This window comes from Rosa rugosa, chromosome 6 (assembly GCF_958449725.1).
Source record: "Rosa rugosa chromosome 6, drRosRugo1.1, whole genome shotgun sequence".
NCBI classification, from domain to species: Eukaryota; Viridiplantae; Streptophyta; class Magnoliopsida; order Rosales; family Rosaceae; genus Rosa; species Rosa rugosa.
In genome coordinates, this window is record NC_084825.1 from 47,371,574 (window position 1) to 47,388,970 (window position 17,397).

Consider the following 17,397-nt stretch of genomic DNA (forward strand, 5'->3'; position numbering starts at 1 on the left):
CAATGGCAGTAAGTATACTTACTCAATAAAAATGTTAGTTACTAACTGTTAGTAACAATGACAACAAATATACAGACTCTCAGAAGAAACATCAATAAGCATATTGACTCTTAGTATTAATGTGGTAAATATACTGACTATTATTAGTACTTGCGTCTTATTGTTGAGTGTGAATTTATAAGCTTCCAAGGTTCGCTCTACAATTCATATTGTTGATTATCATCAGTTACTTTATTTAATATTAATTTATGGAGGCTTATATTTGGCAGTAGATAAAGTTTAATATTGCTACTGACAATCAATAACAATATCTTAAAATTGAATATATAAATGTGATGGCAATCTCGTAATTAATCACAACTTGAATAAATGCGGTGGCAATCTCATAATTTATGACAACTTAAATGTTTAATTACAATTTGAATTCATTTCCGTGGTTTTAAAGTGACCGCAAGGATTTTCAGTATCCGTGTCCTGCTCATGGTAATTTGACCAACTGACTTTACCTTAAATGAGCTTCAAGAAATAGGATTTCAGGAAAATGAAAAAAAACGAGGGATAAGATAGAGAAAAATGGAATTAAACGAGTACCTATTAAATTATTCATTGCTACATACTTTGCCGTCCTTTCTATATGTGCCTGATCTCTGTGTTTATTTGTCCAGGATACTCTCAACATATGCTTTTATGCTTTCTATATAAGGGTATTGTATAGATCAAGAGATGCGAGTCCACAAGTTGCTTTCCATATATGGTGGATACGGATTTGGGATCGAGTTAGGCGTGCTCCTCAACAAATTATAGTAATTTATACTCCCAATCAACCACTAAATTCATATAGTTAGATTCAATTTCATTGCAAATCGCATGAAAGACTATATTAGTTATTTAGTCATACGTTTTCCTCGTTGTTTGGATGGATTCATTAGATTTCAAAATTAGAGTATTTGTTAGAGTTTAGATTTAAAAGACGTTAGACTTCCTCTCGTTCAGTTAAATAAAAAAAAGGCCATCTCTATGATGGAGACTCATTTGCAGTTTACTTAAATTGGTTTTTGAAAATTCAAAAGTGCTTTGAATGTAAGTAAAACAACACTTTTGCTCACCTAAGGGATTGAGAGAAATAAATGCATCTCAACTACATGGATCTCATTCGATTTTAAAATTATAGTATTTGTTAGAGTGTAGATTTAAAAGACGTTAGACTTCCTCTCGTTAAGTTTTTTTATTTTTTATTATTTTTTTTAAAGAGCTTCGATGCTATCTCTACGATGGAGACTCATTTGCAGTTTATTTAAAATTGATTTTCAAAAATTCAAAAGTGCTTTAAATGTAAAACAACACTTTTGTTCAAATAGACAGTTTTAAGGGATTGTGAGAAATAAATGTACCTCAACTACATAGGGCAATGATATGGGGCCTCAATGAGGCCTAAAATTTGTGGCCTCAAATCTTAGGTGTCATGCCATGTAAGTAAATACAAATTTTATTTTCAATTCCACATAATATATCTTGCAACATCATACTATTACAACACCAACTTTACCCTTTTACATATCCTTTTAGATGTTAGGGGGTGAATAAATTACATTAATGAATTTAATTAGGTGACGAAAAAAAATATCAACTATTAATTATGTATTAATTTAAGAGATATGTTTACAGATTATTTGACCAATATTTTTCTTCATTTAGTTAAATTCTTTTCTTTAATTTTTCTTTCCAAATGGTATTAATATATTGAATTATGTGCCAAGAAAGAGACGTTAACTTTTCTTTCCAAATATTTATTAATTTCATAAAAAAAAATAGCATTAATAAATTGAATTTGGGAAATACTTATGTCTAAATTAAGAGGTAAGAAAAAATTCCCACGTTAGCAACCATTAATTAACATCTATAATCTAGATATAAGGGAAAAACAAACAAAAAATAATAAATTCAGATCTAACGTTTAAACCCTAGCTACATAAAGAGAAAACAATGAACAAAAGAATATATACAATCATATGAATATGTATTTTTCACATTATATTTTCAAAATTTGCAGGAACGCAACAAATGTTGAATTCATATACATGTGTTAGCAAATCTATTAATCGAACGTATGTGCAAATCTATTGACTGAATTACATGAAAGTTTTTGTACTCTTGATTGAAGAAAAAAAAATTGTTATTTAAATCTAAGCATGAGTTTAATGAAAAGAAAAAAAAAATGAAAGAAAGCCAATTTTTTTTTCTTTAGAAGAAAGTCAAAATAATTTAGAGTCATTAGATTTTGGAAGGATAAGATGGTCTTTTTCTCAATAATTACATAGTATGATTTGACAAATAGGTAATGTGTGTGGATGACATGACATGACACCTAAGATTGAGACCACAAATCATTTTCCATATTAAATTTAAAATATGAAATTATAACAACTTAAAACTGTGCATTTGTTTTCAGCGATCAGATTCACTTATCCCTCACATTCTATTAAAAACTGTTCCTTAAGTAAATGGTACTCTAATCCTCCGGCAAAAAGGTAAGCTCTAACTCACTCATACCTTACCTCCATACCCATAAGTTGCACATAAATATCTCTCTCCACAAAGTCTTATCGCAAGAGACGTAAAAGAGAAAGATAAAAATTTTAAGAAGAAAAAAGTAAGAAAAGCTCTCTCCGAGAGAGAAGTTGTCAGATACGAAAATATCCGACATTTATTTTCTTTCCCCCGACACCTCCCTCCCCCCCCCCCCCCCCCCTCTCTCTCTCTCTCTCTCTCTCTCTCTCTCTCTGTCTCTGTTAAGATTAAGAAGATACCCCCCCCCGTGTGCTTCCCCACCATCTCCATTAATGACCTTCTGAAACAACCCTCCACACCTACCATCCTTCTTTCCCTATATATACACACACCTACATATACATATAAACAAATATATACTTAGCTAGAGAGCAACCCCCTCCATGGATTTCCTTCTCTCATTTCTACTATCTCTTTGTCTCTTTTCAACCCTTACCATATTCTTTCTTCTCCGGAATTCTCGTTGCCGGAGACTCAGACTCCCGCCGGGAAACCTTGGCCTGCCCTTTATAGGCGAAACATGGCAACTCATCTCGGCTTACAAGACCGAGAACCCGGAACCGTTTATCGACGAGCGGGTCAACCGGTTCGGACCAATCTTCACGACGCACGTGTTCGGCGAGCCGACAGTGTTTTCCTCCGACCCGGAGACGAACCGGTTCATTCTGCAGAACGAAGGGAAGCTGTTCGAGTGTAGCTACCCGAGCTCCATATCCAACTTGTTGGGAAAGCACTCGTTGCTGTTGATGAAGGGAACTCTCCATAAAAAAATGCACTCTCTCACTATGAGCTTCGCAAACTCATCGATTATCAAAGATCATCTTTTGGTCGATATAGACCGGTTGATCCGGCTCAACATGGACTCCTGGACCGGCCGGATCCTTCTCATGGAAGAGGCCAAGAAGGTACATAAAAACTCATTTTCTATGTATTAGGAAAGGGAAAACAACCCTTCTTAGAAAAAAGGGTCTTTTGCTTTTTTCGCCTTCACAAAATCATTACACTAATTCGTTTTGGGAAGAAAATCAATTCAGCTAGCAATTTACGACTATAGTTAAAAGTTAAGCAAATGAACGTACGATTTAGTTTTACGCTTGTTTCTTAAAGCAGAGAAACAATAATAAAAATCATGAAATTTTCTACATCCTTAAAAAGAAACCAGACATATTTTGATTAGAATGTGTGTGTAAGACCTATTTGGTTAGAAATCCTCATGGTTTAAATAAGGTTGACGTCAATTTTATTGGTGGTGACTCAGATCCCATGACTAGTGGGTGACATTACATGCAAAGTACACGTTAGCAACATTAAAATAATGCGGCTACAAAATCATTCTTTCCTTCATTCTGCACATGAATTAATATGTTCATATATATAATGTCACTCTTTCACTTTCGACCTTAAATTAATCAAGGTTAATTAGCTTTTAATATTTTGTTTAATTTGGCAGATTACCTTTGAGCTAGCAGTGAAGCAGCTAATGAGCTTCGATCCCGGCGAATGGACGGAAAGTTTGAGGAAAGAGTACGTCTTGCTCATCGAAGGCTTCTTCAGCGTCCCCTTACCTCTCTTCTCCACCACTTACCGGCGGGCCATTAAAGTAACTTCACCCTAAATCTCTCTTGTTTAATTAAGAGTAATCAAAGTGGTTATGGTGTTAATGATTAACTGTAATGATTTTGTGAAGGCGAGGACGAAGGTGGCGGAGGCATTGAGATTGATAGTGAGGCAGAGGAGGAGGGAGAGCGAGGAAGGGAAGAGGAAAGAGGACATGTTGGGTGCTCTGTTGGCCGGAGACAATGTCAATGGATTCTCCGACGAGGAGATTGTGGATTTCCTGCTTGCTTTGCTGGTTGCCGGATATGAAACGACGTCAACAATCATGACTCTTGCCGTGAAGTTCTTAACGGAGACACCTCTGGCCCATGCTCAACTCAAGGTACCATACTCGCCCTTTTCTTTGTTCTTTGCTTTTTACTAGGGCCCTTAGTCTTGCAACCACCACCATGCGTTCATGTTGGCTCCATATCAGCCTCACTTTTGTTATCTTAATCCGAACACCAGATTTTTCATACCGTAAACATTAATGTGTTATTTTGTCAAACTGTCAATGTGATTTGATATATTTTTTATCAGATCGATTGTCGTTCTCAATTCAGATAAGTAATCTTACCACGTAATTGTTTCAATCATTTTATAGCTTGTTGTCACATTAGATGTGAGTCAAGCAACTTCACCTACGTCTAACATATGACGGCAAGTTGTCGAATGTGTTAATCAGCCTCGTAACAAAGTCGCGTACCGGAGAAGAGTTAATGACGAAATTGCCCCTATAGGTGGGTTACAAGGTTGGTCAAATATGGACGTAGAAAGTACATGTCATAAAAGTCGGTCGTAGAAAAAACCAACGGACAAAATGATAGCCTCTGCCCCTTCCATTCTGCACGCTCAAACCTCTCTTTCCAGTTTCCAGGCAGTAAAAAACCGTCAGATTCTGTTTCACATTTGGTCCTTTTTGACCACCACCCCGCTACTATGCTGCCCTAGCTTCACGTGCAGCCGGTGGGGTTAGTTTTGTCATTTTAAGCTGGAATTCATACGGTTCCCGTTAACACCGTAATTATGGTTTTGGACCCCTAAAGCCTTTAGGGTCCATGGTCTGGTTCTCCTTGGGAATCGTGTGGTTCTGATTTCTAGGACCTCAACAAATCCAACGGTGTAATGGGGAAGACACCCTTTTGGTTTCCTAGGATTTGTTTCGGTGTTTGTGCACTCACGTGAGACTGTTCTATTTCTTACCATTAGATTGTCGTTGGCTTTGATTCACTGTTAATTGTGATGAATGAGCCAATGAGGTTTTTACTTTCTTACCACATCACATTGCAGGAAGAACATGACCAGATTCGGATGAAAAAGAGGGGGTCATCGGAGGCTCTGGAATGGAGTGATTACAAGTCAATGCCATTCACCCAATGTGTAAGTATTACTTGTTAAGTACTGAGAAAGTTATAATAGTTGAGAGTACAATGGGATGACGGAACATGAGGAACTGGCGATGAAGTAAACTGACTCGAATTGAGAAAAACGGAATTCTTATATGTGCATTTGGTTTTGTTTATCTATGTTTAGGTTGTGAACGAGACGTTGCGAGTTGCAAACATTATTGGTGGAGTATTTAGGAGGGCAATGACAGACGTTAATATTAAAGGTAACAACTTCTGCGTCTCAATATATATTGTGGACTTTTGTCAAGCTAGTGAGTAGTGACATTTGAACTCAACTTGTATATGTCTCTACTGAATTGCAGGCTATACGATACCAAAAGGCTGGAAGGTATTTGCTTCATTTCGGGCTGTGCATTTAGACCACGATCATTTCAAGGCCGCTCGCACTTTTAATCCATGGAGGTGGCAGCAGGTACTCTTAAGTCCCATTTGGTATAGTACTCGGACACAGATAAAAATTTCAAATACAGATGAACAGAATCCATTTGTTTTCTAATTGATGATGGGAAATGGATTAACAGAACGACGCTGGAGCTCCCCCAAGCCCGGTAAATGTGTTCACACCATTTGGAGGAGGGCCGAGGCTGTGCCCTGGTTACGAACTAGCTAGAGTAGAACTCTCAGTTTTTCTTCACCACCTAGTCACCCGTTTCAGGTATGTATATGAGTTCATTTCAGCAATGTTACTGTTATCTATACAGTTCGATATTCTGTAATTAACATAAATTAATGTTTTGATTCATGACGCAGTTGGGTTCCTGCTGAAGACGATAAGTTGGTGTTCTTTCCAACTACAAGAACACAGAAGAAGTACCCTATCAATGTGCATCCCCGGAATGTGGTTGAGCATATGTAAAGAGCCTAAGAGACCGAAGAGTAAGAGCAAACAGACGATGACATGCATGAGGAGAGCATGTTGATCAGGCAGGGGATGTGGAGCAGAGCTGTAATAACCTTGATCGATTCGCAGATCGAATCCAATAAGATATTTAATCAGTAGATTAGTACATGTAAATCAAATTAGTTTGTTTAGTTGAGAGCATCAATAGTAAGTCAATGTTGGCATCTTTTGGGTTCATTTAGGAAAAGGCTACTGAAACCTTTGGTGTTCTTCAGCCAATCCTGCTATGCTTGAAATTTGAGGCACAAAACTATAAAACGTGGAGCTGAAGTTTCCCCACCGACAATACAAACAAGGAGCCTAGCTACTGTAGTTACAAAAGAGGCTATACGTTGGCATTGGCTATCACATTCCTCCACCATTCTTTTGTCAAGTGCAGGCACGTACTTTACCCCTTGAGCCCCTCGAATTTGGTTTTCCATACTTTCACTTTATATGGGTCCGGAACTCCGGATCATGACAGTACTAGGGCTGAAATTTCAGGCCGATTCTAGACCCCATTATTTACAGTTTTCAGCGGTATCCATACTTTCATTATTATGATTTAATGATCGGAACTGTTAAGTGTATAATCTTGATAATGAGTTGCTTCACAAGCCATGATGAGTGAGATTTGTTCGAAATTATCTTGAATGAAAGACAAGAAAAAAGGGATCGAGATTCATGAGTAGTTCAGTACTGGATCAAAAAGTGGACCGTGCAATATTCCCCATCACCTAAAAGACCAGAAGACGATCAAAGTGTAGGTTGGGGGTATTTTAAATGCGAACCTTCATTGCCTAATGGATCCCCACCAAGACAGCAAAGCCTCGTCTCCTAGTTTCTACCTTTCTTCGTTGGGTCAGTGAGGCACAACTTTTAGCATGTGGCCTGCTGCAAAACCACTCGCTGCAGCTGATAGGATATCCAGCCGCGCACCCCCACTATCATCATTAGGGCGGCTGCCGGCCGTCTGTGGCAGGGCCTACCGGGGTAGAGAATTTTCAGCTCAGATCAATCCAGTGCATGTTACTCTGTAAATAACTGAAAAAATAAGAAGCCAAATGCTTCAAGGACCCGTGTCAACATATCAACTCTGTTTAGAGATGTTACCACATTTCTCATATCAGTAACAGAAGTAATCAGTATTCAGTAGTAGAACAAATATAAAGAGCTTCTCCCCCGTCCCAAGTCAAAATAGTGAAATACCCTACACCACTACTACAGAGCCTTCATACAGAATAAGTCCTCTTATCTTTATCAGAGCATCTGCCACCACTACCAGGCTAGAATAACTACAGCGGCTGGTGGATCCAAGCTTCAATTTGTTGAGCTTCTGTTCAACTTGTACTCTGACTGGCATTTCAAAACTGGGATTTGGGACTCCGTAGTTTAACCGCAGATTTGGAAGCAAAATTGGTCTCATCATATGCTGCTTTCTTGACTTCTTAATGCAGATTCCACAATCTTAACCTTTTTCGAATTCTCACCATTGACCAGTGATATTTTCTCTAGGCACGATTTCAACTGGGAGATTTGTGACTCTTGCACAGGATCCTTCCTCCTTGATACCAGCTTCTTTTGGTTTGATACATTGGCCTTAGGTGATTGTCCGTGTCTTTTCATCCTTGCAGTTAACGCATTAACAGTAGAGCGTAATGCATCCAACTCAACCCCGGAAAACTGGTCTGCTTACACAAAAATGCATTTCATAAGTGAGAATGTTCTTGCAGCTATGCAATGAAACCATAATCTTTTCCTCAGGTTGAAAAAAAAGAAAAAAGAAAAAAAAAAAAGACCATAGCAGCAATGGTCTATCAATTATCACCATGAACTATTAGGGGGGACCAGTAAAATAGGGGAGCTAGACTTATCCAATAAATAGGAGATATTACCAGGCTCGTTTACAGGGAAAGAGCTCAGTCAATAAACTTATTGTGAAGAAAAAAGAATCATTACCGAGCTGAGATTTGAAGTCCCGCTCAGCTGTGGAAAGTGGTTTCTTATGAACCCCGGGTAAGCTCCGCAAGCGTTTTAGGCGCTCCTCCAGATGATTCTGCATCTGCACCGCAGCATTAATGCGGTGTTCCAAATCCGAGTACTTTTCCTCAACTTGCAAAAGCCTCTGCTTTGCCCCACCTAAACGACCATGTTGGTCATCGATTATCCTCTTCAAGTGCGGCCCATGATGCTTGAGTTCAAAGTAAACCTAAAAAATTAAAGGATAAAATCATGAAAATCGGGGGAATACATTACTAAATGCACAAGAAAGGTCTTTTAAACCATCTTCCATTGTGCATTATCAAAGAAAAAAAACACCATCAAGTAAATTAGCTTATACTGTAAAGTGTAAATAAAGGAGGTGGTTTGTATGGAAATTGCTGGGCATAATCTTACCTTGTGTGCATACTCCACATAATTTTCATGGAAAAGCTTGAAGTATTCATGAAGCATTGATCGACCTTCAATTGAATCAGCAGAAACAGAACGCAAATTTGGTGATGTCTGAGGAACAAGAACCACCTTAGGTCCACCTAGGAGTTCTTTGCTTATGATAATATCTGGTTTATCTTTCTCTTTTGGCTCTTCCGGAAGAATGGATTTTTTCTCCGTATCAACATGAAGAGGAAGCAACAGGTTTAAGGTTTTCATCTCTAGCACAATACATTCTTGAGAAGCAGTGACTGCCACTATCCATGAATACCCAAATGAATCTGATAATGACACAAAACCAGAAAGTGGAGAGTGTGAGGAGAATTCTCCCTGGCAAGTACTTAGGACAGGATGCACAGAAGGAGTTCTCATGGTCTCATTCTTGCCACTGTTCTGACTTGTAAATGGGAGATAATGCAACACTATTGAATCTATCCCTCCATCATGAAGGGTGTATATTCTTTCCAGCATGAGGGGATCAATAAACATCATAACAAGAGAATCACTTCCTGCTTTCTTAGGCAGAGCCAGATCCACAATAGCCAGTCTCAACAGAGGGGGAGGATGGCCCAACCAAAGAGTACTATCAAGTGGTTGATCAAGCTTCACAGTTGAAAGCTTATCTGGGGTTGACTCACAGATCATTGCAAGACCATGAATATTGTCATGGGAATCAACACGAAGGCGAGGAGGACAACCAACATTCCAGACCGGTTGAATTTCATCAGCCAGAGCATCTATTTGCAGTTGCCCACCACTCCAAGCAGTCACAAGAATTGAATCTTTGCTGACTAAATTATAAAGAAAGCTAACCGCTCGACCTTCACATTCTGCACCCCGAAATGCTGAATCCGCTTCATCCTCACCATGAGATACTTTCCTCAAAGGTCCCTAGGACATTATTATGTACACAGTCAAGTTTTTGAAAAACCAATTGGCAACTTAAAAGACTAACAATCCAGTAGGACTTAAACCATAAACACAAATATCCTGGGAGAGGTTTGAAACTTTGAACATAAACACATTGAGAGACCAAACTTTTACACTTGGCGACTCAATCTAACGAATGAATTACATTCTTTATAGTTTATATCAGGAAAGTACCCTGATAAAATGAAATTCTCAAAAAATTATAGCTAATCCCACGACTCCCGCCCTATATACCTGACTCTGTTCAAGAGCTGTTGCAAGCTTAGACTACTAATACCCGATCCAGGTGACTTTCAAAAGAAAATATGCATTGTTTTTCAATATATAAAGCAGTAAATGCTTAAAGTACTTCGGAACCATCTATTCAGCTTTGAAATTGGCATGGTTGTAATAAAAATTGGTAGCTGAAATACAGATTCTATGAAACTCATATTATCAGACTGATAGATCATGCTGAATAGGTAGATGTCCAAACACATGTTACTAACCATGACTATGTCATCCCTTGTTTGACATTGCTAATTCACACACAACATCCATGGATCATGCCATAGGTAAAAAATATAGTTACCTGCAGTGAGAGTGATGCATCAAATAAAGCATAAGGACGAGCTCTTATTACAGATAGATCTGCTCCATCTGTTGTTTGCCCTGCAATTTCTGGAAATGTTGCTTCCAACCAAGAAATAGCCAGATTTGAATTACTAACAGCCGTTGAGTTGGGCGACTTCAGGCCAAATGTCTGAGCATCATTATATATATCTACAATCGATTCCCATTTATAGACACTGTTGCAAAATAAAATACTCCAATATAAGTATCAGTTAACATGTAATTCCAACAAAACATAAAGATTAAAGATATATTACACACACGGACATAATTGAGAAAAAGGCCAAGAGAAAATTGGCTGAATTGTTCTGATCGATCTATAAATAAGACCATGCTAAACTGTCAGATATTCATTCACACACACACACACACAGAGGCAGATTTAGAGGAACAAATTTTATGCCAAAAATCCCATAAAAATAAATAAATAAATCAGGACTAGATTCTCAAAATGGTTCCAACAGGACTATAATTGATGCATCCAGCTTTATAATATATGGCATGTGTCATACATCAATAATCAAAACCGTATTGCCCTCATGGTGCCATTATCTAGAGCCTTGTGCTTTTAAACCCACAAAAACCATACTCTCTAGATGTACTTGCCCCTACGGAGAAAACACCTTAAACATTTGAAAAAAGCAAAGAAGAAAAATAATAACAAGAATGCAAAAAGGCAGGACATGACAAATAAATTACCTTCCAAATGGAACAATTGGACAAAGGATGTAAATTGAACCATCGCTGAACAAAATGAAAACCTGTAGCCGCAAAGGAATGAGCATTGAGTAAATGATAAAACATTTAAAAGGTGAAAGTAAAAAATCAATTTAACTAATAGAATGAGATAGAAACATAATAGAAGATGAACAGGCACCATAAACAATGTTACAAATCAAAGATAAGCTATGGGTATTACTAATAAGTCATTTGAACTCTTCATCACTAAATTAATAGCAAGAGGCAACAAGATTAAAATCAAGAAGAGAACCATGTCTTGAAAAGTATTGGCAAAGCTAGAACATGGGCAAATTACTTAAAGGGAAAAAAATATTACAAATGGACAGATGACCAAACACTATAATTCAATTCACACAAAGTGGCATAGAGAGCATAGAAGTTTCAGCATGTAGTAGGGGGGAAAGACAATGCATACAAGAACATATCAAAGGTTACTGGCGTTAAAAGTTTCTGATGAACTTACACTAAAACAGTCCCACAAGTGATCACCACCAAATGAAAAGTCCACTGGGCAAATTGATGTGGCATTCCTGGATCTACCTGGTTGCACAGGCTGTAGATAATACGCCTGCTCTGGTTGAATAAGATCTGAAGACAAATGAAATAATCTACAAAAATGCAAAGGTAAATATAAATCAAACAGAAGGGCACCAATTATTTCAAACACAAAAGTTAAATTAAAATTACACCTGCAGAATTCAAACACAAGGTTTACACACCTGTGAAACCCATAAATAGAAGCTACATGACTAATCCCTTTCTTCTAAATATATGTGTACCGACAAGAGTAGAGCTAAAGCAACACTAGCATTTACATCATTTGTGGGTGCGGTAAACTAGCCATGAGGTTGCTGTATGATTTTCGAGGGTAAAAGAGCCCCTGACCAATTCGAAACATAAATCAATAGAAACATAGTTCCATTCCAATAAAGGGAAACCATGGACCAGTTAGGTTTATGACGAATCCTACAGATTGATACCCATTAGGTGCATGCATTTCTCTATTCCACTTATAAAACCCCTATTTACAAGATATAGTTTGGAAAGTGGGCATTATCATACCATGTCTCCAACATTTATTGCAAAATCACATTCTACAGAATGCATCTATACGATAAACCTGATTGGTTAAGATTTAAACAATTAACCCGCTTTGAAAGAATAAATGAAACAAATCAGGTCTTTCATTTTCCAAGCAAATCATGCTAAGATCTTCTAGTTAGCATTGAGTATATGAAAAAACTTCTCATAAGTCATAATAGTACAACGCTTTGACACATTGACCACTTTAATCTGTTTCTATTTTTTTATTTTACTACAATCACGATACATTCACATATTAAAGGTCATAATATCATAAAATCAATGTCAACAAAGAAGAGCTAAACAAAAAACAAAAACAACAAAAATAAAACCATCCTGACAATGTATGAATAGAAAAGAACTTGATACCTGAAAACTGAATCAGAAGAAAGAATTCCCAGATGAGTATCACTGCAAGGGTGCCATGAAACTTGCAGTATCCGTATGACATTGGTTCCACTCAAGTATATTTGTGAACCAACAGTAACAGTCCTGCAGTTTTTTATTTTCATATTAGATAAGGGATACATCAAAATCTTTAGATTTGAAAACAAGTAAACTAGTTGCAACGCAGTGCCCAATAAAAAAGTGCATATATTGCATCCACTCGGACAATCTTCGTTGAGGGGACACAAGCTTAGCATACAAATCTCCAGGGTAAGTAATTGACTTGTTAAGTCAGATCAATTTTGTGAGCAAGTACATAAGAGGGCCTCATAAGCTTACTATAGTACAAATGCAGGACTTTCAAAAACTACTGCTACTGCAAATTAAGTCTCAGTGGAGATTTCAATGTAAAATCTATCACATAAGGACTCCTTACATGCTCTAGTTGCTTTTAAATAAAGCTTAAACCGACATATATAAGATGAATCATGAAAGCCAAAAAGCATAGAATATAGACACATTGCCATTTTCTGTTCATACCTGCAAATTGTGGTACCATCTCTGGACGAAGTACGCCCGTAAAGATACATAATGCATAGACCATCGGAACCATAAAGGAGCATCGCCGTCCCGTTTCTATTGATGGAGACTTTGTTAACAGCAAAGTTCAGCTTCACATCTGGTTTCAGTATCTATCGAAATTCCAAGCATATCCAAGTTAAAACCACACCCTATCCATCTCTAATCTCACAATCATCTCTAGCTATTCGGTTTCGAATCGGATCAGTAATTTCTACACATTCAGGTTAAGTAATTCAACAGTCTCTATCATCATTTCACCAAATCCAGGTAACTTCACTGAAAATTACAGGCATTTCTCAAAATTACTGAGGGCAAAAGAGCAGTGAAACCTTGGAGGGCGAAGCGGCGAAGACGGAGGTCGGCTCAGGCTCGCCGAGGCGGACGGAGATCCGGTGAAGGCAGAGGTCGTCGGAGTCCCAGAAGTAAAGGCGAGAGGCTCCGTCCCAGGCTAAGAGGTTTCTGAGCGGCGGAGAATCGTCGGTGGGCTGGTGGGCCGGGGCGGCGGTGGAGGCGAAGACCGGATGGTGGTGGAGTGGGACCCATTCGACTTCGTCTTTGGGGGTGGCGGACCGGCTCGGCTCCGGTTTAGTTTCCTCCAAGTCGAAGTTGAACCTCATTCTAGAACAGTCGCTCTCTTTCTCTACTCTCTAGAGCTCTGGGAAACCCTGGGTTTTTGTTGCAGAGAGGAAAGTTAGACGGGAACGGCGTCGTTTTGGGTTTATTTTTGTTTTTCCTAATCGCGCCTTTGCGTTTAATTAACGCGACCTGGTAATTATTTAGAATTTATCTTGAATAAATTACCTTTTGTTTGGTAATTCTAAAGTAAAAATGTTATAATCTATGGTAATTCTAAAGTAAAAATGTTATAATGTGTGAATGTTCTTTCAAATTAGATAGTGATGAAAATGTGCAAGATTAGAGCATTCCATATATTCTATGATTAATTTTTTGTTATGTATTTAGGGATCATAGGCGTAGAAATGTAGTATCAAGTGTAAGAGGACTCCGGCATGCAACTGCGGTGTTTTTATAATCTAACTCCTAAATACATTGTTTATGGTATTATTAAGCATAAGGCAACTATTATACCACCTATTGCATCTTTGTCGAGCCACTGTACGCCATTTTTATGAAATATGCCCCTTTCCAATTGAAACGATTCCGACAAATATTGCTCATCAAAACAACTCATAGCTCGCCTGTTATAAAAGAGGAAGAAAAAACGGCTCTACTAACTAAACTCTAATCGTATCTCCTAGTAGATAACACAACTTTGAACGTCGGGCACGCAAATGTGGTACTCTTAGAGGCTGCCAAGAAAAAACGTATTGAACCAATAAGGAAGTTCACTTGTATTAGCCGGTGGGCCAAAATAGCAAAGACTAATAAGGTAGCAAGTTTCTCATTTATCTACTTTTTACTGTCGTTGCTTAGTAATAGTTTCCTTGAATCTTTAACTTTTTGTGTGAAAAGCCTTGATAAGTTTCCAAAAAAAATAAAAATGTACCAAGTATTTTTCATCAATTTGGCATGCTTCACACAAGCCATGCTAATAGGGAACTTCGTAAAAAAATCGCACCATGCAAGTAGTTCCTAACACAAGATCCGATATGAGTGAATAAACTGATCCCATTGATTTCACGCAGAAGTTCACAACAGCCTTCGGCTACTTCCTAGTATCCTATCCTTTATATACAAACTTTATCTGTACATTTGATGAATAGAAACAAAAATTGAAGATATCTGCCGCAAATGGTAGCCTAGCTCTATAATCTCTACTATGTAATGAATGATGCACAACCACCGGTTTACAACGGGTAACGGCGAGCGGTTGCTACAGCCTCTTATACTACTGTTATATATTTTGCCTCCACCAGTATCGTGATTCCTCTTAATAAATATCTGCACCGAAATAAAACAACACTATTGATTAGCAATAATGCAAAGTAATTACTGCTTAATCAAGAAGAAGGCAAAAACCAGTCGAAAAGTACCTGTATAATGAAGGAATCACACAGCGAAAATAGCTTCATGGGCGATTAGTCGGCTACTATACTAATGACTTCACCTTTTCGGCTTCTTGAAGTTTCTTCTGGTACCTCGGAAACCCATTTTTACAAGCTGAAATCTGCAGAGATATGGCATTTTCGAATCAGAATTTGCCAAGTCATAAACTTCTTTAAAGCTAAATACCATGTATTAGTTTATAATTATGGATTTGGGGTTTTTTGGGGTTTAGGAATTAGGAGCAGAGCAACATAGGGAATGCACATGAATCTGTGGAGATTCTCATTGTTGGGGAAAGTTGTTTATTCTGATCTGCCAAAAAATATGGGCAGGGATTTTTGCTGCAAAGGCATGTGCTTGATAATAGGTCAAAAATAAAAATCAAGTTCCAGTTGGGCAAGTTGCTATTTGCTTGCCCATCACTGAGAGCGGCCACCCATCACGGATTTACTCGAATATTGCACTCTATGACATGTTGTTTTGACAATGTCACCCAGAAAAACATAAACAAAGCCATGAAAAATGCAGGGGATTTTCGACAAAGAACATGCCTCCTAAAGAAAAAAAAAATATATAGGAGGTATCCAAGGTTGGCTTGGTCTTGAAGAAATTGAAATGTTGACCTTCCAGAATGGAACTTGGAATTCAACCCTTTCACAATCAGCAATAAATCAATGAGCTTTTGATACGTTTTTTATTTCAAAAGTCCACATTTACCTAACGCATGTAATTGCCGTTATAGTTACAGCTTATAACTCTAATGGTTAATGAGCATTTATATCCGTCAGGTACCATTATTTTGATTTCATCGTTCCATCTCTATCGGTTCTTTTATAAGTTTGTAGCCTAAAATAAAAAACGCGGGTTGTGTACCAAAAATAAAAACAAAAATTGGGGTTGGCAAGACTTTTCCTGGATATTTCCTATGAACATGTTTTAATTTTTAGGTATTTGCCTTTTGGAATAAGTCTCCTAATACCTTCCAACTAAAATGACAGTTATGCCCCAGAAATGGAGAAATTGATAAACAAAGGACTTACAGCTTCGATGTCAATTTTGTAAACCCAAAGCTTCCTTCTTTCTCTGCAACTCGTCCTATACGCCACCACAATATGCCCGACGGCCAAAGCAAAAGAGCAGATGAACAGAGCTATCTCGGAGGCTCTCAAATACTCTCCTCCTTGCTCCTCCGCACCCGAACCCGAAACCACCGGAGCACCGAACACAAAAGAAGCTTTGAACGAAACAAACACGAGGGATAGAACAGAGCACACGGTGGTGATCCCTAAATAGGGCCCGTGTGAAAGTCTCGGCCCGTCGCAGAAGCTATAAACACCTTCAGAGTCCATAAAACCGAAACTCGATCAGTACAAATATTCGACCAGAAACCAAATAATGGAGCAATGAATGTGTTACAATTTACACTTACAGAATATAACGGCGGATCTTATAATGGAGATGAGAGGAATATCAACGAGCGAGTACCGAAAATCGTAGTTGCTAAAATGGGAAGAGAGAGTTTCGAGAGAGAGAGAGGCCGAGGAAGAAGCCGAGAGAAGCGCCGAGGGGAGAAGCGTATCGGCGATGACGAGAAGAATCGGCGCCGAGAACAGAAGCAAAGAAATCAACATGGTGATCAAGAAGAACACAGTCTTCACGCCCCTCAGGACCTTCTTCGACTTCTCCTCCTTCAATAAAAAACCCATCCTTGATTTTCAATTTCAACTTCAACTTCTGGGTATAGAACCAGTTCTGGTATATTATAAACAATCAGATGTTTCAGAGAGAGAGACGAGACGGCTTTATACATGTAAAGGAAGTAGTGCGTAGGAGGAAGTTGAAGGGAGCTAAATAAAAGGGGGTTAGGGGAATTAAGGGAGGGGTAGAATGGGAAGAGGGGAAATGATGTGGGGAAGATGCAGGCCTCTAGGTGCAATGTTTTGACTGGACTTGGGCTAAAGAGAGGGAGAGTGGTGACAAGGACTTGGGAGCTTTACACGCGCAGGTTACCGGTCAAACAGAGGAGTCCTTCTTCTCTCTCTCTCTCTCTCTCTCTCATCACGAAGCTAACGGCAATACCTAAATCCCTTGAAACGACAATCAACTGCGATTTTTTTAATTGATGATGTTCTTTTAGTTTTTGTTTTGTTGAGAAAATTATCGTCTGTG

At 38.2% G+C, this 17,397-nt stretch overlaps 3 protein-coding genes across 3 annotated transcripts; 1 reads left to right on the forward strand and 2 right to left on the reverse strand.

Annotated features, from left to right (window-relative positions):
• The first annotated feature begins 2,792 nt into the window (after positions 1-2,792).
• Positions 2,793-6,640, forward strand: LOC133717162 (3beta,22alpha-dihydroxysteroid 3-dehydrogenase). Its single transcript, XM_062143823.1, has 8 exons — positions 2,793-3,473; positions 4,019-4,168; positions 4,256-4,507; positions 5,455-5,544; positions 5,698-5,776; positions 5,876-5,985; positions 6,095-6,228; positions 6,324-6,640. Exons 1-8 carry the CDS (start codon positions 2,952-2,954, stop codon positions 6,427-6,429), a joined length of 1,443 nt encoding a protein of 480 aa, XP_061999807.1. The 5' UTR covers positions 2,793-2,951; the 3' UTR covers positions 6,430-6,640.
• An 858-nt stretch (positions 6,641-7,498) lies between these two features.
• LOC133717161 (nuclear pore complex protein NUP88) lies at positions 7,499-13,931 on the reverse strand. Its single transcript, XM_062143822.1, has 9 exons — positions 13,551-13,931; positions 13,180-13,331; positions 12,622-12,744; positions 11,633-11,777; positions 11,128-11,189; positions 10,388-10,604; positions 8,851-9,777; positions 8,413-8,662; positions 7,499-8,141 (listed from the first exon to the last, which is right to left on the reverse strand). The coding sequence occupies exons 1-9, from the start codon at positions 13,836-13,838 to the stop codon at positions 7,879-7,881; spliced, it is 2,427 nt and encodes an 808-aa protein (XP_061999806.1). The 5' UTR covers positions 13,839-13,931; the 3' UTR covers positions 7,499-7,878.
• A 901-nt stretch (positions 13,932-14,832) lies between these two features.
• LOC133717163 (uncharacterized) lies at positions 14,833-17,058 on the reverse strand. Its single transcript, XM_062143824.1, has 4 exons — positions 16,658-17,058; positions 16,269-16,564; positions 15,216-15,349; positions 14,833-15,123 (listed from the first exon to the last, which is right to left on the reverse strand). The coding sequence occupies exons 1-3, from the start codon at positions 16,932-16,934 to the stop codon at positions 15,272-15,274; spliced, it is 651 nt and encodes a 216-aa protein (XP_061999808.1). The 5' UTR covers positions 16,935-17,058; the 3' UTR covers positions 14,833-15,123; positions 15,216-15,271.
• Positions 17,059-17,397: the final 339 nt, after the last annotated feature.